General features: G+C 39.7%; 2 protein-coding genes across 4 annotated transcripts; both read right to left on the minus strand.

Moving 5' to 3' along the window:
* Nucleotides 1–7,522: 7,522 nt before the first annotated feature.
* Nucleotides 7,523–9,482, minus strand: LOC311304349 (ladderlectin-like). 2 transcript variants are annotated; one of them, XM_084431308.1, is made up of 6 exons: nucleotides 9,247–9,482; nucleotides 9,045–9,123; nucleotides 8,755–8,861; nucleotides 8,218–8,340; nucleotides 7,932–8,043; nucleotides 7,523–7,791 (listed from the first exon to the last, which is right to left on the minus strand). In XM_084431308.1, exons 2-6 carry the CDS (start codon nucleotides 9,103–9,105, stop codon nucleotides 7,721–7,723), a joined length of 474 nt encoding a protein of 157 aa, XP_084287434.1. In that variant the 5' UTR covers nucleotides 9,106–9,123; nucleotides 9,247–9,482; the 3' UTR covers nucleotides 7,523–7,720. The 2 variants fall into 2 exon arrangements, with proteins under 2 accessions (XP_084287434.1, XP_084287435.1); XM_084431309.1 differs by having other exon boundaries at nucleotides 9,252–9,310.
* Nucleotides 9,483–18,494: 9,012 nt separating this feature from the next.
* LOC311303296 (ladderlectin-like) lies at nucleotides 18,495–20,454 on the minus strand. Of its 2 annotated transcripts, none has more exons than XM_084429711.1 (6): nucleotides 20,219–20,454; nucleotides 20,017–20,095; nucleotides 19,727–19,833; nucleotides 19,190–19,312; nucleotides 18,904–19,015; nucleotides 18,495–18,763 (listed from the first exon to the last, which is right to left on the minus strand). In XM_084429711.1, exons 2-6 carry the CDS (start codon nucleotides 20,075–20,077, stop codon nucleotides 18,693–18,695), a joined length of 474 nt encoding a protein of 157 aa, XP_084285837.1. In that variant the 5' UTR covers nucleotides 20,078–20,095; nucleotides 20,219–20,454; the 3' UTR covers nucleotides 18,495–18,692. The 2 variants fall into 2 exon arrangements, with proteins under 2 accessions (XP_084285837.1, XP_084285838.1); XM_084429712.1 differs by having other exon boundaries at nucleotides 20,224–20,282.

Raw genomic sequence — 20,454 nt, forward strand, 5'->3', positions numbered from 1 at the left:
CACAAAATTACGTATGTGGGCGGAGCCGCTGATCAGTTTCCAGCTGCAGCTGATCAATGCGCCTGCTGCAGCCGATTTACACACCCTATTTAAGCCTGTTTCACACGGGACGATTTTAAAATTGTCGGCTGATTTTCCAAATCTGAGAGAGCCCACACACGGCAATAAAAAAACATGGGTCTAACAGTTTTGGTTGTAGGCCTACAGTGTGTGGTGCACAGCCACACGGCAAAATCGACACATCACACACGAACCGATTTGACTCCTGAGCATTCCCCAGGGGGGCAGCGTTTCATATTATGTTGAAGCTTCCCTGGCGCCGCCATTGGCTATCAGACCATCACCTGCTGTTAGTGTCACAGGTTGACTCAGTATTTTGTTTGTTTTTGATCAGAGACATTTGGGCCTTACTGTGTGCAGTGTTATGTGTGATGGTGTTTACTGTGTGCATTAATATATTGGCACTCTGAATTGTAGTGGTTATCTACTGTGCATGTGCATCAAATTTGTAGTGGGTTTTGTTATTTCTTAATCTGCCCTGCTTGATTCTTTATAGACACCCATTTATGAACAAACCTGGCAACCCGTTTCCTGTTTTATTACTATGCCCATATTTGGACTGTGCTTCCTCCCCTGCTAATGAGACTTCATTAATTCATTAGAACTCGTCACCATGCCCCACCTTTCTGCCCATATTTGGACGACACTTCCTGTGATTTAAGTAACTTTATTATTGCCTCTGCATTGCTGCTGATGATGGCAATTAGTGACTAATTGTCTAACAGCTGGCCATGCCTAGTTTGAAGGAGATAAAAACTGGTTCTTTGGAACAGAGAGGGTTGGCTTGGTGACTGCTGATCTGCTGCCATTGTGTCCAATGCACTTCCCTGCTCTGCAAATGAAGCCCAGGTTCCCAGGCATCTCTATTTGACCACCGGGATACTGCAGCTGGATTTTCTCAACGCTCTCTAATATTGCCTAAAGGGCCGTAATTATATTTTATTACCACACATTGTGAATGTGTGTCCATTTTCTGTGGTGTTGGTGTTCATTGTGGTCGTTTGCTTTTAGCCCCAGCAATACCTATCTTATGGTTCCAGTGGCTGGCAGCGTCCTGAAGACTGTGGCTATCCTCGAACCTCCCTCAACGCTCTCTGATGTTGCCTGAAGGGCCGTAATTATATTTGATCGTACTACAGTGTAAGTGTGACCTGCTATCTGTGATGTTGGTGGTCATTCTTGGTGCTCTCTTCTAGCCTCTGGATTATTCATCTTGGGCTCCTGGGCCCAAGGTTGCTGTGAAGACTGCCTTGGTTACACCGGAATCTCCCTCAACGTCGATGTTTGCCGCTGAGAGTACCGTAACTTTCTCCTGTGGGTCGGACGACTGCTGTGACCTTCTGGACGTGTCCACTTGACTTTTTGGAGGGAGGACAGCTGGAGCGAACTGCTGGAGCGAACTGCTGTGAAGCCACCAAACCTTAACCTTTCTAAATGGCTTCAGAGACATCATTTTAGAGAACTTTCCCCTACGTAACACTATTTCTAGTTAGTACTTGCTGTCCCAATAAAGACTTTGTTGTATCCACACATTGACTGTCTGTTTTGTTCCTGTGGCTGGGACCTGATTTATTCTATTTAGCGTTGGTCACTAGGTGACATTAGCATCCCATTGACTCCCATTCATTTTGGCGTCACTTTGACAGCGAATAACTTTACATCTGAGGTGTTTAAAGACTCCATTTGTCCATTATTTATTTCTAAAGAAACACGAAAATGTATAAAAGGCTCCATTACCTTGTATCTTACGTTATGGCCCCGTAGAAGCAGTTTTTGTAAAAATAGGCTAACGATTGCGTCATACCAACGCGACTCTCTGTCGGCTGTCGCACAGTAGAGAGATTACCGTATGGACAGGAGGAGAAGCTCGCGCGCAATCGGGGGGACGTGGAGGCAAAATGGCAAAGTAATTAAACAGAATACTTAGCAAAAGTTTCTCCTGCTCCAAGCTCATGGACACCTCCTACTCACACTCTCCGTCTCTGCAAGTTTCGGAAGGGAATGATTCAGATTTCGCTTGGCACAGCTACTAGAAGACAGACGGGTTGCTCACGTCACATCTACGTCGTCAAGCTCAGTGTGAGTCTGCGCAGTACGCTCGACCATCATGAAGTTAGTGCTTCTAATTGACTTCACTTGCCTCCGTTGAATCCAATGGGGTCGCTGTGTCAAGTTTATGAGCATTCCCAGGTCAGACAGGAAATCTCGCAAAATCCCTCGAGATCAAACGTGACTTCAGAGTAAACAATCATGTCGGATGAAGAGGATGCAGTGGCGATAGTTTGTAGTTTGTTTTTAACAAAGGCTGCGTGCTCGTTTGTTCCCGGGGGACACCACACATGAGGAGAAATCGGGCCCAAAAAATCCCCGATTTGAGATCGGAGCGGTCCCGACGTCCTTCCGAGCAGACGAGAGCAGTCTTAACACACCACACACGGCAGGAATATCTGATCAGATTATTTTACGATAATCGTGGCATCCTTAAGATTGTCGGAAGGGGTGAATCGGGGCTAAAATCGGCCTAATTATCCTGCCGTGTGAACCAGGCTTTAGTCTCTCTGTTGTCACCTTGTCTTTGTTCGAGAGTTGTTGGATGTTCTGTGTGTTCCTGCCTGTTCCCGTGTTATCCTGCCTGTTTCCAGTGTGTTCCTGCCTTCATCTGAGCCTGTGTATTCGTCATCGTCCTGCACTCTGATCACCCGCGCCATTTCCTGGTTTCCAGTTTGTGTTTGTCATCTTCATCACCATCTTTCACCACCGGAGTTCTGGGCTGTCCCCAGCGTCCCTGTGCTGCCAAGTGTTATCTCTGGACATTATATCATTCATCGCTCACACCATCTCTGACCAGCTCTTCTTAATAAATATCTGTTTACACTTGCAATTGAATCTCTTCATCATTTCATCACACATACTTACAGGTTGTGATTCTGAAGAGCAAGCTGGTCCAAATAAACTTGGTACTGACCCATATTTCAAGAGCAAGCGTTTTGCAAATCCCGCATTGAAATCAGAATGAAGTTTGAGGGCTGGTCAAGTTGTTCGTGGGCGGACAACATACAACATAGGCGGGAATTATGCAAATATTTTTTTCTAGTGACGTACAGTAGAACCGTAAAGCAGTAGGATTCGAAATACAAACAACTTGTTTAGTCGGTTCAGAGTCGATTCTTTCTTTTGGGAGACAATAACTTTATTTATCGTGCACTTTCAACTTTATAACTTTGCAGAATGTTTACATTCACAAACAGCTTTATTACACACTGCTTGAAGGGGAAAACAATATTTGAAAAGCCATAATAGGGACACTTTAAAAAAAAGCCCTAGGCCCTGTCTGGAGCCCTAGGCACTGCTTATACTGTTTTCTAGGCAACTTAACAGATCAGCCTTGTTTCCAGAGCGTAGTCCACCATGAGAGAGTGATGGAAGGTAGGCCTGATTTTCGTGTTTGAAGAAGTTTTCTAGGTTCCCATCACGGGTCTGACAGGTGATGTAGAGTGTGGAAAACAGTCATTTTTCAGTGAGTTTTGTCTTGGACTGTCCTCTTATTGGAGCTGTTTTAATAAGAGAGAGATTGTTCCTTTTCAAAGGGGTGGTGATGGGTTTCGTGCCCTGCATCTCTGTAACAAAGAGTTTGTACTGCTCTTGGCCCATCCTCTCTGCAACCCGAACAGCATCCACAACAGCTTGGTCTGCTAATTCTCTTGAGTCCAGCTTCAGAAGGTTGTTGCTGTCCTCTACGAAGGGGTTCCCATTTCCTCGATCACATCAACCAATTTTTGGCCTTATTCTTGATGTCTGTTTTCAGAGACACCCTTATTGCTGAACTCCATGGCATTTTCAAACTCATCAGTTAGACAAGACACTTCTGGTCCAGCACAGTCCAACGACAGAGGGAATCCTGCTTTTGCATCAGATCAACTGCTCCTCAATCTCCCTTCATTGTAGCACTGTTTTGCTCATGCGCTTGTGATTGTTAATTAAGAGTACATGAAAAATGCTTAATTTCATTCTGTGTCTTCTCAGATACTGTGATTTCATTGTAATCCTTCTCACAATGTCATTGAATTAACCATTAACTATTCACCTGAACGGTTTATGATGCTGTATATGGTATCATTGTAATCATTCACCAACATAGGGGTAGACATCACATTTTACATGTTATCATGTTTGAATCGGGAGATATGATACAAAATACTAAATTTGGTCAAGGCGGAAAGCAAAATGGCCGCCACAACACGTTTTTGCGATGGCTCCATTTGTGAAAATGTTCAGGGCCACAAACTGTATAACTGTACCAAGATTCATGCTTTTATGAAAAAGTGAACATCATTTTCACATATCACCTGGACTAAAATACAAATGTACCATTTTGAGCTGATATAGGCTATTTATTAAAGAGTGTGGTTGTAGTTTCACTTCTAAAAACATTGAACATTAGTTTAAACAACAGTTCATGCAAATGTAGGGTTTTAAAGGTTAGAATGGCACATCCTACATAAAAAATGGCCTAGTTATGGACTTTTTAGCTGCAAATAAAGACATTTGAAATTGAAACCGTGACTGCAGCTGAAGATTCAGAACGCGTGCGTCAGTGTGACGTTACAGAGATTGAGCTTCATCTCTTCACGAGGGAAATAACTGGTACAACATCTAAAACCCCTGTCAAAAAAAAAAAAAAAAAAAAAAAATTTTTTTTATATAACAATTTATATAATATTTTCCAAATACCCTTGTGATAATCTTGTATCCCTTGCTGGTTTGCTGTTTAGAAGGTTATTTTTTTGAGCCTGTGCAGATATGGTTTATTTTTTATTTCTGTTTAATTTGTTTTTGTGTCTAAGCCCTTGTTATACTGTTAAGTTGATTGTAAATTGAATGCCATATTATATTTTAGGTCCTCTTAACCTGGTTTGATTTTAGGGCGACCAACCTTATAGTTTAGAACTGGGGCATTTAGCATTAGGGACCCACAGGGGACCTCATGAAGCTGGAAGGTGGGGGGCGCCCTAGATTCAGGGTTCCTACACATTTTCCATTTCAAAATTCCATACTTTTCCAGACTAAAATTTCCAAACCTCTCTGTAGATTTTCAGACCATATTTAAAGTGCCCCCTATTATGCTTTTTCAAATATTCTCTTTCATGCAGCTTTCTGCAAAGTTATGAAGACGAAAGAGCATGCGATAAATAAAGTTGTTTTTTTCTCAAAAGAGAGAATTGACTCTGAACCGCCTAAACGAGTCAGCAGGAATTTGAATCTTACTTCCATGACGGCTACACGTCACTGGGTAACACATTTGCCTAATGCCCACCTAAGATTTATGTTGTCCGCCCGCAAACATCTTGACCCGCCCTCAAACGCTGTAGCTGGTTTGTGTTGTGTATGTCGAGAGGACGCTGTTTTCTGCTCTGCAAAAGCAAATTCTCTTTGTAAACCCTTTCAAAGGATGAGGATGTGAAGAGTCTGGTTAAAATTACCACAGCGATACAACAGCAGTATAACCTTTTGACGAATGCTTCTAAAATTTCCTCTTCTAAAATGAGGTTTACACTTCTTTACAGTGTGTAATCGCTGAGGACTGAGGAAGCCTCCGGAGCTGAAGTTCAGTTATGGTAATGGGTGTTTAGCTTCCGACAGGCGCTGTAAGCGGTTGACCAATCACAACAGACTGGGCCATCTGGCCAATCAGAGCAGAGCAGGCAGTGGGAAGGAGGGATTTAAAGAGACTTAATCATCGGATGATTAGTTTGAGAATCATTGAAAAATGTGGTGATGTACAATGTATATTTTAAGAAAATTAAAGTGTTTGTTGTAGGAGAACTCCAAAGCAAAATTAGTATTTTCACCCCCAAAAACTGTTTTTAAGACAGTTTTTCATATCCTTTGCTGTAGTGTCAGTAGGAAATATCAGGTTACATTTCCAAAGATTTATTTTGCCATTGTAATAATCCAGTGAGATTTTTATATGCATAAGGAGTCTGACAACAGCCGGTAATCCAGACAAAGATCTGATCTCACCTTCATCAAGTCCATCTGGGATTACATGAAGAAACAGAAAAAAACTACTAAGTCCAGAAGAACTGTGGCAACGTCTCCAAGACGCTTGAAACTTTCCTACAAAGCTACATGAAAAGCTATGTGCAAGTGTACCTGGACAACAGCTGTTTTAAACGCAAAGGGTGGCCACACCAAATATTGATTTGATTCAGTTAATAGAAGCTAACTGATCAATCAAATCTATTTATGACATTATTTTGGAAAGCATCCTTACTTTACAGCATTTTTACACAAGTGCCTCAAATGTCTCACAGTGCTGTAGCTTTGCAGGAAGGTTTCTTCAAGCATCTTGGAGACATTGCTGTAGTTCTTCTGGATTTAGTCTGTCTAAAACAATTTTTTGGGGGGTGAAAATACTAAAGTGCCTTAGACTTTTGCACAGTAGTGTATAAATACAGACTTTTGCATGCACACAAGAAACTTTTTCGTTACCTCGAGGAACTATTCACATGCGCACAGGATTTTTTTGCATGGTTACAATTTACAACTACACATTCAATTTCTAGTTTTATATACTACAACCCATGTCCTTTGTGCATCCCTGCCAGCTTACTATGAAGAAAAAGAAAGCAAATATGCACATGAATTAATAGAAATCTAGGCCCATTCGCTCAAAATTTGACTTTCCTTAGAGTAATACCTCTAATATCAAGGCCTAATGTCCAATTGAATGTATCCTCTGTGGCGGAGGAGAAACCATGGCACAATATGGTTTTGTGCATTGTCCTATTTGCCAAATTTAAGGGTCTATCAAAAGACTGTTTTAACAGACTCTATGGCAGCCAAGAAACCACACCATGAAATGGGCTGATGGTGCAATAGGTGGCTCAGTGTGCATGGTCTATGCTAAGTTGAATGTTTTTTCATGCGCACACAAAAGGCTGGATATTTTTTATTTTTGCAAAGATCCTTTTAGTGGCTCTGTAATAGTGTAAAGAATATCATAAGAAACCCATGCATTTCATTTTTGCATAATTAAGTTGTGTTTGACAATCACTAAACAGCTGCCATGAAAACACAATTATAAGTGTGTTCATTAAATTCTTAATTTATAGAACACTAAATATGGGCAATAGTCTGGAAATGCAAATATACTTGCACACTGCAAGTCCCATACTTTTCTAAACCCTGTAGATTGCAACCAATATTTTCTTTCCAAAAATATTCACCTATGCCTACATTTACATTATACATGTGACATTCAACAAATCAAAGAGTAACATGGGGTTTGTACTTGAGCCAGAATACCATGTAAAGATCATGGTGAATTCCAGGATCATGATACATATTTTATTAAGACAAAACAAAGAGTTACTTACAATCCAGTGTAGAAAACAAATGTCTTCTAGTGTTTGTCAATGAAGCTGCTGTGTGCGCTTGCTTAAACCCCTTCCCTGATATCATTAAATGCCAGTCTACTAACCATATCCTCAAACGTTGCTATACAATATACACATTTATTTGATTGTCCACAATTCACATGCCTTAATTCAATGCTTTATTAATTTGAGGAGTGTTTCAGAGAAAATTGATATCGAATTTCAGAACAGTTTTGTAAAGATAAGATCAGAAAATGTAGTACAAACAAAGTCAATATGGATCAGGATAACGGGATCTCACAAATATAGGTCTTTGAGATTGAACAGGATGCATCGTTCCAGCAACGGTTAGCTGTATGGTGGAATAATGAAATCAGTTGATCATTACAGTGGTGTTCAACTTAAGGCATAGTGAAATCCAAACAAGTCATTTAATGTTACTGTATGATATGAAATTATAGGATTGCAAATTAGTTAAATGAGTGCACTCACAGGTCCAGTTGATCTCCAAACAGTTCTCAGGACCACCAGCATTGTTAGGTTCTCCAGAGCACCAGTTGGTATAGTCATACACAGTTCCATCACTCCACAACCACTCTCCGTCCTAATAAGGGCAGAGAATGAATACAAAAAGTGCACTACTGTAGTCAGACGTAAGCCAATTAAGGTCAGCTTTGAAGTCAAACCATCTTCATTAGAAACTTTGCCTTTGATTAAAGCAGAAATTTCAGTTTAGACAAACAAATAGGTTTCTTTAGGGCACAAAAGTTTAACTTACTTGTACAGCATCATGAGCACCAACCCAAGTTTTTCTGGAAGAAGGCACCAGACTCAGCAGGAAATTATTCTCTGGTTGATCATGCACAGATGCGAGATTCGCACCAAAAGATTGACAGTTTCTCTGAAGAGACAGATTTGTCATTACATCTTATCTTTTTAGTAGAAAGCAGAAATGACTTTAAACATTTTAGTAATTTGCAAACAAAGAAACATTCCCACTTATATTAAGAGTATTTAATCTATACTAACATTTAAATTAATCATTTGAGTCAGTAAACTTACATTGTACTTCCAATTTTTCCTTTTTAAATGCAAGCAATTAATACACCTGTAATTAGATCTAAGATTACTCTGTTGACCCAGTGTTAACCCACCCTTAAACCTAACCATACCATAAAACCTGTCCCTAACCTTACCCATATCCCAACTCAATAGCAGCAAAAGTGTTTAATACATTGTACCAAACTATTTAGATGTAGTTAGAGACACGTAATATAAGGTGTTGTCCAAATAACCTTGTTGTATAATACATTACCTCTGCTGTGATCCAGGGAACCGATTGAGAGAAGTACTTGTAGCACCGGCGTCCAAAATTTCTCCATCCACGTGGACATCTTCCTAAAGCACGTGCGGATTCACTACCTAAATGTGGATTTTGTAATATTTAGCATTTTTATTTTATGTTAATTATATGCCAAAAAAGAATGTGTACTTTAACACTGAAAATCCTTCATTAATCATGCAAATATCAGTAAGTGGAATCTTGTACATTCCCATATTGCACTTAAACTGGCAAGGGTTTTTACAATTAAATGTTTCGGTTACCATCTGAATTCCCCATGGAGAAGATAACAAAAAGAAGCAGAAGACTACTCAGCATTGCCATAATGAACCTGAAATGAACCTAAAAATAAATAAAGCAGGTAAAGTTAAATGTCTGCACTCAAATGCTGCACACTGTGGAATCTCAGTGTATTTTAAAGACAAAGCAAATGTTATTCAGTAGATTTCTGTTCCAAAAACTCACCTTACTTTTCAGATTGTTGTCTTCAGAATCTCAGAGAAAATGTTTGTTAAGTTCCAGAAAGAGCCCTGCGTTTTTAACTTACTTTACTAATTGGGCCTCATTTATCAATCTAACGTAGATCTGAGCGCAGAAATCATCTTAGGACAGGGTTCAGGTGTGATTCACTGAAACATTTGAATACAGCCAATCGAATGATCGGACGTTGATAAATGTGGCGCTAAAAACGCCATTTGAATATCATGCCCCTAAAAATTCACGGTTTAGAAACCCTAACTTCCTCATTATCTTCACCTGGAATGTTCCCATGACAACTCAGCACGGTGTCCATCAGCTGTTCTTAAAACAGAAATGTCTTAACACAACTGTTGCAAATAAATATAGCCATAATTTTATTTTATATATGCGTTATATGTGTGTGTGTGAGAGAGAGAGTGTGTAGGCCTATTTCTCTGCTCTCAACTTTAAAACTTGCAACAACATGTGAATATCTGGCACATTTACATGATGGAGTAAAGTGCTCATGTTATTAACCCGCGCTTCAACTTTCCGGATTGTTCCAAAGAGATAGGCTAATGTCAGTTTGGTTTTGGGTTTTGTTTCTTGTTTCCAAATCATATATTGCTGAATAGGTGTTTATGAGTTATGACTAGGCTGCTATATGAATCAAGTCAAGTCACATTTATTTATATAGCGCTTTTTACAATACAGATTGTTTCAAAGCAGCTTTACAGAGATAACAGGAAAATAATGCAACAAAGTTTGTTTCCAGAAGAAAATAGCGTTACAGTCCAGTTTAAGTAAGCTCAGTGATGTTTCATTTTTGTTGTAAAAAAGTTATTAATTTAGTTAATTTATATATATAATATAGCCGCTCTGGAGAAAACCGTGATGTCATAGTCCAGCTCAGTTCTCATATGGCTTTTGGTTAATGTGTTAAAGGGAAAATTGTTTGGTTTGCATCAACATGTTGGGAATGATTTCTTGTTAAATTAATCTTTAATGCATTAAATAACTTGAATGAACACAAACAGTTTGTGTGAAGGCATGGAATTGGACTAGTTCTGGTGCAGCTTCCACGTTTTAACTGCCACAAAAAAAAACAAAAAAAAAACAAACACAATACTCACATTTCCATTGTATATCTCATTCCACAAAACAAAACATGCAAATTAAGAAAATAATATTAATCTACATGTTTCATTCCACAAAACAAGCTCTGCAACTTAATGAAATAATATAAAATAATATAAACCTACTAAATTCTTATTATAAAGATTTATATATTATATACAGTCCGAGCGCAAGTCCGATGATGATACATTGGAGGAACGAGTTATTCAACCCGAACCTCCATTGCAAGGACAACTTGAGCAGGACGTTTCTCAGTGATACGCTGCTCAGTTATGGAACATTATGAGATGTTGCAGCTGTAATTCCTCACCATCAGCATTAACAAGTGTATGTCCATCAACAAACCCATGTGTATATTTCTAATTTATTGCAGTGCACATGCGGGAACTGTATCAATAACGGTGCCCAGCACTAATGTGAATCTTGCTCCATCTTTACTCAGAGGAGTAAGAGCGACAGACAATCTGCATTAATAGACACAGTTTTAGGTAATTGTGATATACCTAATCACGACTGATTAGCAGTTCTAAGCATTTCAGTAAGACAGTAATAACGTTAGTTATTGGACGATTATTGTGAGTTGCACAATATAAAACACAAAATTACGTATGTGGGCGGAGCCGCTGATCAGTTTCCAGCTGCAGCTGATCAATGCGCCTGCTGCAGCCGATTTACACACCCTATTTAAGCCTGTTTCACACGGGACGATTTTAAAATTGTCGGCTGATTTTCCAAATCTGAGAGAGCCCACACACGGCAATAAAAAAACATGGGTCTAACAGTTTTGGTTGTAGGCCTACAGTGTGTGGTGCACAGCCACACGGCAAAATCGACACATCACACACGAACCGATTTGACTCCTGAGCATTCCCCAGGGGGGCAGCGTTTCATATTATGTTGAAGCTTCCCTGGCGCCGCCATTGGCTATCAGACCATCACCTGCTGTTAGTGTCACAGGTTGACTCAGTATTTTGTTTGTTTTTGATCAGAGACATTTGGGCCTTACTGTGTGCAGTGTTATGTGTGATGGTGTTTACTGTGTGCATTAATATATTGGCACTCTGAATTGTAGTGGTTATCTACTGTGCATGTGCATCAAATTTGTAGTGGGTTTTGTTATTTCTTAATCTGCCCTGCTTGATTCTTTATAGACACCCATTTATGAACAAACCTGGCAACCCGTTTCCTGTTTTATTACTATGCCCATATTTGGACTGTGCTTCCTCCCCTGCTAATGAGACTTCATTAATTCATTAGAACTCGTCACCATGCCCCACCTTTCTGCCCATATTTGGACGACACTTCCTGTGATTTAAGTAACTTTATTATTGCCTCTGCATTGCTGCTGATGATGGCAATTAGTGACTAATTGTCTAACAGCTGGCCATGCCTAGTTTGAAGGAGATAAAAACTGGTTCTTTGGAACAGAGAGGGTTGGCTTGGTGACTGCTGATCTGCTGCCATTGTGTCCAATGCACTTCCCTGCTCTGCAAATGAAGCCCAGGTTCCCAGGCATCTCTATTTGACCACCGGGATACTGCAGCTGGATTTTCTCAACGCTCTCTAATATTGCCTAAAGGGCCGTAATTATATTTTATTACCACACATTGTGAATGTGTGTCCATTTTCTGTGGTGTTGGTGTTCATTGTGGTCGTTTGCTTTTAGCCCCAGCAATACCTATCTTATGGTTCCAGTGGCTGGCAGCGTCCTGAAGACTGTGGCTATCCTCGAACCTCCCTCAACGCTCTCTGATGTTGCCTGAAGGGCCGTAATTATATTTGATCGTACTACAGTGTAAGTGTGACCTGCTATCTGTGATGTTGGTGGTCATTCTTGGTGCTCTCTTCTAGCCTCTGGATTATTCATCTTGGGCTCCTGGGCCCAAGGTTGCTGTGAAGACTGCCTTGGTTACACCGGAATCTCCCTCAACGTCGATGTTTGCCGCTGAGAGTACCGTAACTTTCTCCTGTGGGTCGGACGACTGCTGTGACCTTCTGGACGTGTCCACTTGACTTTTTGGAGGGAGGACAGCTGGAGCGAACTGCTGGAGCGAACTGCTGTGAAGCCACCAAACCTTAACCTTTCTAAATGGCTTCAGAGACATCATTTTAGAGAACTTTCCCCTACGTAACACTATTTCTAGTTAGTACTTGCTGTCCCAATAAAGACTTTGTTGTATCCACACATTGACTGTCTGTTTTGTTCCTGTGGCTGGGACCTGATTTATTCTATTTAGCGTTGGTCACTAGGTGACATTAGCATCCCATTGACTCCCATTCATTTTGGCGTCACTTTGACAGCGAATAACTTTACATCTGAGGTGTTTAAAGACTCCATTTGTCCATTATTTATTTCTAAAGAAACACGAAAATGTATAAAAGGCTCCATTACCTTGTATCTTACGTTATGGCCCCGTAGAAGCAGTTTTTGTAAAAATAGGCTAACGATTGCGTCATACCAACGCGACTCTCTGTCGGCTGTCGCACAGTAGAGAGATTACCGTATGGACAGGAGGAGAAGCTCGCGCGCAATCGGGGGGACGTGGAGGCAAAATGGCAAAGTAATTAAACAGAATACTTAGCAAAAGTTTCTCCTGCTCCAAGCTCATGGACACCTCCTACTCACACTCTCCGTCTCTGCAAGTTTCGGAAGGGAATGATTCAGATTTCGCTTGGCACAGCTACTAGAAGACAGACGGGTTGCTCACGTCACATCTACGTCGTCAAGCTCAGTGTGAGTCTGCGCAGTACGCTCGACCATCATGAAGTTAGTGCTTCTAATTGACTTCACTTGCCTCCGTTGAATCCAATGGGGTCGCTGTGTCAAGTTTATGAGCATTCCCAGGTCAGACAGGAAATCTCGCAAAATCCCTCGAGATCAAACGTGACTTCAGAGTAAACAATCATGTCGGATGAAGAGGATGCAGTGGCGATAGTTTGTAGTTTGTTTTTAACAAAGGCTGCGTGCTCGTTTGTTCCCGGGGGACACCACACATGAGGAGAAATCGGGCCCAAAAAATCCCCGATTTGAGATCGGAGCGGTCCCGACGTCCTTCCGAGCAGACGAGAGCAGTCTTAACACACCACACACGGCAGGAATATCTGATCAGATTATTTTACGATAATCGTGGCATCCTTAAGATTGTCGGAAGGGGTGAATCGGGGCTAAAATCGGCCTAATTATCCTGCCGTGTGAACCAGGCTTTAGTCTCTCTGTTGTCACCTTGTCTTTGTTCGAGAGTTGTTGGATGTTCTGTGTGTTCCTGCCTGTTCCCGTGTTATCCTGCCTGTTTCCAGTGTGTTCCTGCCTTCATCTGAGCCTGTGTATTCGTCATCGTCCTGCACTCTGATCACCCGCGCCATTTCCTGGTTTCCAGTTTGTGTTTGTCATCTTCATCACCATCTTTCACCACCGGAGTTCTGGGCTGTCCCCAGCGTCCCTGTGCTGCCAAGTGTTATCTCTGGACATTATATCATTCATCGCTCACACCATCTCTGACCAGCTCTTCTTAATAAATATCTGTTTACACTTGCAATTGAATCTCTTCATCATTTCATCACACATACTTACAGGTTGTGATTCTGAAGAGCAAGCTGGTCCAAATAAACTTGGTACTGACCCATATTTCAAGAGCAAGCGTTTTGCAAATCCCGCATTGAAATCAGAATGAAGTTTGAGGGCTGGTCAAGTTGTTCGTGGGCGGACAACATACAACATAGGCGGGAATTATGCAAATATTTTTTTCTAGTGACGTACAGTAGAACCGTAAAGCAGTAGGATTCGAAATACAAACAACTTGTTTAGTCGGTTCAGAGTCGATTCTTTCTTTTGGGAGACAATAACTTTATTTATCGTGCACTTTCAACTTTATAACTTTGCAGAATGTTTACATTCACAAACAGCTTTATTACACACTGCTTGAAGGGGAAAACAATATTTGAAAAGCCATAATAGGGACACTTTAAAAAAAAGCCCTAGGCCCTGTCTGGAGCCCTAGGCACTGCTTATACTGTTTTCTAGGCAACTTAACAGATCAGCCTTGTTTCCAGAGCGTAGTCCACCATGAGAGAGTGATGGAAGGTAGGCCTGATTTTCGTGTTTGAAGAAGTTTTCTAGGTTCCCATCACGGGTCTGACAGGTGATGTAGAGTGTGGAAAACAGTCATTTTTCAGTGAGTTTTGTCTTGGACTGTCCTCTTATTGGAGCTGTTTTAATAAGAGAGAGATTGTTCCTTTTCAAAGGGGTGGTGATGGGTTTCGTGCCCTGCATCTCTGTAACAAAGAGTTTGTACTGCTCTTGGCCCATCCTCTCTGCAACCCGAACAGCATCCACAACAGCTTGGTCTGCTAATTCTCTTGAGTCCAGCTTCAGAAGGTTGTTGCTGTCCTCTACGAAGGGGTTCCCATTTCCTCGATCACATCAACCAATTTTTGGCCTTATTCTTGATGTCTGTTTTCAGAGACACCCTTATTGCTGAACTCCATGGCATTTTCAAACTCATCAGTTAGACAAGACACTTCTGGTCCAGCACAGTCCAACGACAGAGGGAATCCTGCTTTTGCATCAGATCAACTGCTCCTCAATCTCCCTTCATTGTAGCACTGTTTTGCTCATGCGCTTGTGATTGTTAATTAAGAGTACATGAAAAATGCTTAATTTCATTCTGTGTCTTCTCAGATACTGTGATTTCATTGTAATCCTTCTCACAATGTCATTGAATTAACCATTAACTATTCACCTGAACGGTTTATGATGCTGTATATGGTATCATTGTAATCATTCACCAACATAGGGGTAGACATCACATTTTACATGTTATCATGTTTGAATCGGGAGATATGATACAAAATACTAAATTTGGTCAAGGCGGAAAGCAAAATGGCCGCCACAACACGTTTTTGCGATGGCTCCATTTGTGAAAATGTTCAGGGCCACAAACTGTATAACTGTACCAAGATTCATGCTTTTATGAAAAAGTGAACATCATTTTCACATATCACCTGGACTAAAATACAAATGTACCATTTTGAGCTGATATAGGCTATTTATTAAAGAGTGTGGTTGTAGTTTCACTTCTAAAAACATTGAACATTAGTTTAAACAACAGTTCATGCAAATGTAGGGTTTTAAAGGTTAGAATGGCACATCCTACATAAAAAATGGCCTAGTTATGGACTTTTTAGCTGCAAATAAAGACATTTGAAATTGAAACCGTGACTGCAGCTGAAGATTCAGAACGCGTGCGTCAGTGTGACGTTACAGAGATTGAGCTTCATCTCTTCACGAGGGAAATAACTGGTACAACATCTAAAACCCCTGTCAAAAAAAAAAAAAAAAAAAAAAAATTTTTTTTATATAACAATTTATATAATATTTTCCAAATACCCTTGTGATAATCTTGTATCCCTTGCTGGTTTGCTGTTTAGAAGGTTATTTTTTTGAGCCTGTGCAGATATGGTTTATTTTTTATTTCTGTTTAATTTGTTTTTGTGTCTAAGCCCTTGTTATACTGTTAAGTTGATTGTAAATTGAATGCCATATTATATTTTAGGTCCTCTTAACCTGGTTTGATTTTAGGGCGACCAACCTTATAGTTTAGAACTGGGGCATTTAGCATTAGGGACCCACAGGGGACCTCATGAAGCTGGAAGGTGGGGGGCGCCCTAGATTCAGGGTTCCTACACATTTTCCATTTCAAAATTCCATACTTTTCCAGACTAAAATTTCCAAACCTCTCTGTAGATTTTCAGACCATATTTAAAGTGCCCCCTATTATGCTTTTTCAAATATTCTCTTTCATGCAGCTTTCTGCAAAGTTATGAAGACGAAAGAGCATGCGATAAATAAAGTTGTTTTTTTCTCAAAAGAGAGAATTGACTCTGAACCGCCTAAACGAGTCAGCAGGAATTTGAATCTTACTTCCATGACGGCTACACGTCACTGGGTAACACATTTGCCTAATGCCCACCTAAGATTTATGTTGTCCGCCCGCAAACATCTTGACCCGCCCTCAAACGCTGTAGCTGGTTTGTGTTGTGTATGTCGAGAGGACGCTGTTTTCTGCTCTGCAAAAGCAAATTCTCTTTGTAAACCCTTTCAAAGGATGAGGATGTGAAGAGTCTGGTTAAAATTACCACAGCGATACAACAGCAGTATAACCTTTTGACGAATGCTTCTAAAATTTCCTCTTCTAAAATGAGGTTTACACTTCTTTACAGTGTGTAATCGCTGAGGACTGAGGAAGCCTCCGGAGCTGAAGTTCAGTTATGGTAATGGGTGTTTAGCTTCCGACAGGCGCTGTAAGCGGTTGACCAATCACAACAGACTGGGCCATCTGGCCAATCAGAGCAGAGCAGGCAGTGGGAAGGAGGGATTTAAAGAGACTTAATCATCGGATGATTAGTTTGAGAATCATTGAAAAATGTGGTGATGTACAATGTATATTTTAAGAAAATTAAAGTGTTTGTTGTAGGAGAACTCCAAAGCAAAATTAGTATTTTCACCCCCAAAAACTGTTTTTAAGACAGTTTTTCATATCCTTTGCTGTAGTGTCAGTAGGAAATATCAGGTTACATTTCCAAAGATTTATTTTGCCATTGTAATAATCCAGTGAGATTTTTATATGCATAAGGAGTCTGACAACAGCCGGTAATCCAGACAAAGATCTGATCTCACCTTCATCAAGTCCATCTGGGATTACATGAAGAAACAGAAAAAAACTACTAAGTCCAGAAGAACTGTGGCAACGTCTCCAAGACGCTTGAAACTTTCCTACAAAGCTACATGAAAAGCTATGTGCAAGTGTACCTGGACAACAGCTGTTTTAAACGCAAAGGGTGGCCACACCAAATATTGATTTGATTCAGTTAATAGAAGCTAACTGATCAATCAAATCTATTTATGACATTATTTTGGAAAGCATCCTTACTTTACAGCATTTTTACACAAGTGCCTCAAATGTCTCACAGTGCTGTAGCTTTGCAGGAAGGTTTCTTCAAGCATCTTGGAGACATTGCTGTAGTTCTTCTGGATTTAGTCTGTCTAAAACAATTTTTTGGGGGGTGAAAATACTAAAGTGCCTTAGACTTTTGCACAGTAGTGTATAAATACAGACTTTTGCATGCACACAAGAAACTTTTTCGTTACCTCGAGGAACTATTCACATGCGCACAGGATTTTTTTGCATGGTTACAATTTACAACTACACATTCAATTTCTAGTTTTATATACTACAACCCATGTCCTTTGTGCATCCCTGCCAGCTTACTATGAAGAAAAAGAAAGCAAATATGCACATGAATTAATAGAAATCTAGGCCCATTCGCTCAAAATTTGACTTTCCTTAGAGTAATACCTCTAATATCAAGGCCTAATGTCCAATTGAATGTATCCTCTGTGGCGGAGGAGAAACCATGGCACAATATGGTTTTGTGCATTGTCCTATTTGCCAAATTTAAGGGTCTATCAAAAGACTGTTTTAACAGACTCTATGGCAGCCAAGAAACCACACCATGAAATGGGCTGATGGTGCAATAGGTGGCTCAGTGTGCATGGTCTATGCTAAGTTGAATGTTTTTTCATGCGCACACAAAAGGCTGGATATTTTTTATTTTTGCAAAGATCCTTTTAGTGGCTCTGTAATAGTGTAAAGAATATCATAAGAAACCCATGCATTTCATTTTTGCATAATTAAGTTGTGTTTGACAATCACTAAACAGCTGCCATGAAAACACAATTATAAGTGTGTTCATTAAATTCTTAATTTATAGAACACTAAATATGGGCAATAGTCTGGAAATGCAAATATACTTGCACACTGCAAGTCCCATACTTTTCTAAACCCTGTAGATTGCAACCAATATTTTCTTTCCAAAAATATTCACCTATGCCTACATTTACATTATACATGTGACATTCAACAAATCAAAGAGTAACATGGGGTTTGTACTTGAGCCAGAATACCATGTAAAGATCATGGTGAATTCCAGGATCATGATACATATTTTATTAAGACAAAACAAAGAGTTACTTACAATCCAGTGTAGAAAACAAATGTCTTCTAGTGTTTGTCAATGAAGCTGCTGTGTGCGCTTGCTTAAACCCCTTCCCTGATATCATTAAATGCCAGTCTACTAACCATATCCTCAAACGTTGCTATACAATATACACATTTATTTGATTGTCCACAATTCACATGCCTTAATTCAATGCTTTATTAATTTGAGGAGTGTTTCAGAGAAAATTGATATCGAATTTCAGAACAGTTTTGTAAAGATAAGATCAGAAAATGTAGTACAAACAAAGTCAATATGGATCAGGATAACGGGATCTCACAAATATAGGTCTTTGAGATTGAACAGGATGCATCGTTCCAGCAACGGTTAGCTGTATGGTGGAATAATGAAATCAGTTGATCATTACAGTGGTGTTCAACTTAAGGCATAGTGAAATCCAAACAAGTCATTTAATGTTACTGTATGATATGAAATTATAGGATTGCAAATTAGTTAAATGAGTGCACTCACAGGTCCAGTTGATCTCCAAACAGTTCTCAGGACCACCAGCATTGTTAGGTTCTCCAGAGCACCAGTTGGTATAGTCATACACAGTTCCATCACTCCACAACCACTCTCCGTCCTAATAAGGGCAGAGAATGAATACAAAAAGTGCACTACTGTAGTCAGACGTAAGCCAATTAAGGTCAGCTTTGAAGTCAAACCATCTTCATTAGAAACTTTGCCTTTGATTAAAGCAGAAATTTCAGTTTAGACAAACAAATAGGTTTCTTTAGGGCACAAAAGTTTAACTTACTTGTACAGCATCATGAGCACCAACCCAAGTTTTTCTGGAAGAAGGCACCAGACTCAGCAGGAAATTATTCTCTGGTTGATCATGCACAGATGCGAGATTCGCACCAAAAGATTGACAGTTTCTCTGAAGAGACAGATTTGTCATTACATCTTATCTTTTTAGTAGAAAGCAGAAATGACTTTAAACATTTTAGTAATTTGCAAACAAAGAAACATTCCCACTTATATTAAGAGTATTTAATCTATACTAACATTTAAATTAATCATTTGAGTCAGTAAACTTACATTGTACTTCCAATTTTTCCTTTTTAAATGCAAGCAATTAATACACCTGTAATTAGATCTAAGATTACTCTGTTGACCCAGTGTTAACCCACCCTTAAACCTAACCATACCATAAAACCTGTCCCTAACCTTACCCATATCCCAACTCAATAGCAGCAAAAGTGTTTAATACATTGTACCAAACTATTTAGATGTAGTTAGAGACACGTAATATAAGGTGTTGTCCAAATAACCTTGTTGTATAATACATTACCTCTGCTGTGATCCAGGGAACCGATTGAGAGAAGTACTTGTAGCACCGGCGTCCAAAATTTCTCCATCCACGTGGACATCTTCCTAAAGCACGTGCGGATTCACTACCTAAATGTGGATTTTGTAATATTTAGCATTTTTATTTTATGTTAATTATATGCCAAAAAAGAATGTGTACTTTAACACTGAAAATCCTTCATTAATCATGCAAATATCAGTAAGTGGAATCTTGTACATTCCCATATTGCACTTAAACTGGCAAGGGTTTTTACAATTAAATGTTTCGGTTACCATCTGAATTCCCCATGGAGAAGATAACAAAAAGAAGCAGAAGACTACTCAGCATTGCCATAATGAACCTGAAATGAACCTAAAAATAAATAAAGCAGGTAAAGTTAAATGTCTGCACTCAAATGCTGCACACTGTGGAATCTCAGTGTATTTTAAAGACAAAGCAAATGTTATTCAGTAGATTTCTGTTCCAAAAACTCACCTTACTTTTCAGATTGTTGTCTTCAGAATCTCAGAGAAAATGTTTGTTAAGTTCCAGAAAGAGCCCTGCGTTTTTAACTTACTTTACTAATTGGGCCTCATTTATCAATCTAACGTAGATCTGAGCGCAGAAATCATCTTAGGACAGGGTTCAGGTGTGATTCACTGAAACATTTGAATACAGCCAATCGAATGATCGGACGTTGATAAATGTGGCGCTAAAAACGCCATTTGAAT

Source organism: Rutilus rutilus (genome assembly GCF_951802725.1).
Source record: "Rutilus rutilus genome assembly, chromosome: 14".
Classification (NCBI taxonomy): Eukaryota; Metazoa; Chordata; class Actinopteri; order Cypriniformes; family Leuciscidae; genus Rutilus; species Rutilus rutilus.

Bases quoted from the DNA above. Each gene is read 5' to 3' on its own strand.
- LOC311303296 (XM_084429711.1), bottom strand. From the start codon at position 20,077: ATGGCAATGCTGAGTAGTCTTCTGCTTCTTTTTGTTATCTTCTCCATG. The intron at 19,313-19,726 runs GTAATGTATTAT...CTGTCTCTTCAG, and splicing joins TTCCCTGGATCACAGCAGAG to AGAAACTGTCAATCTTTTGG. The intron at 19,016-19,189 runs GTAAGTTAAACT...TGCCCTTATTAG, and splicing joins GTGCTCATGATGCTGTACAA to GACGGAGAGTGGTTGTGGAG.
- LOC311304349 (XM_084431308.1), bottom strand. From the start codon at position 9,105: ATGGCAATGCTGAGTAGTCTTCTGCTTCTTTTTGTTATCTTCTCCATG. The intron at 8,862-9,044 runs GTAACCGAAACA...ATCCACATTTAG, and splicing joins CTCCATGGGGAATTCAGATG to GTAGTGAATCCGCACGTGCT. The intron at 8,044-8,217 runs GTAAGTTAAACT...TGCCCTTATTAG, and splicing joins GTGCTCATGATGCTGTACAA to GACGGAGAGTGGTTGTGGAG.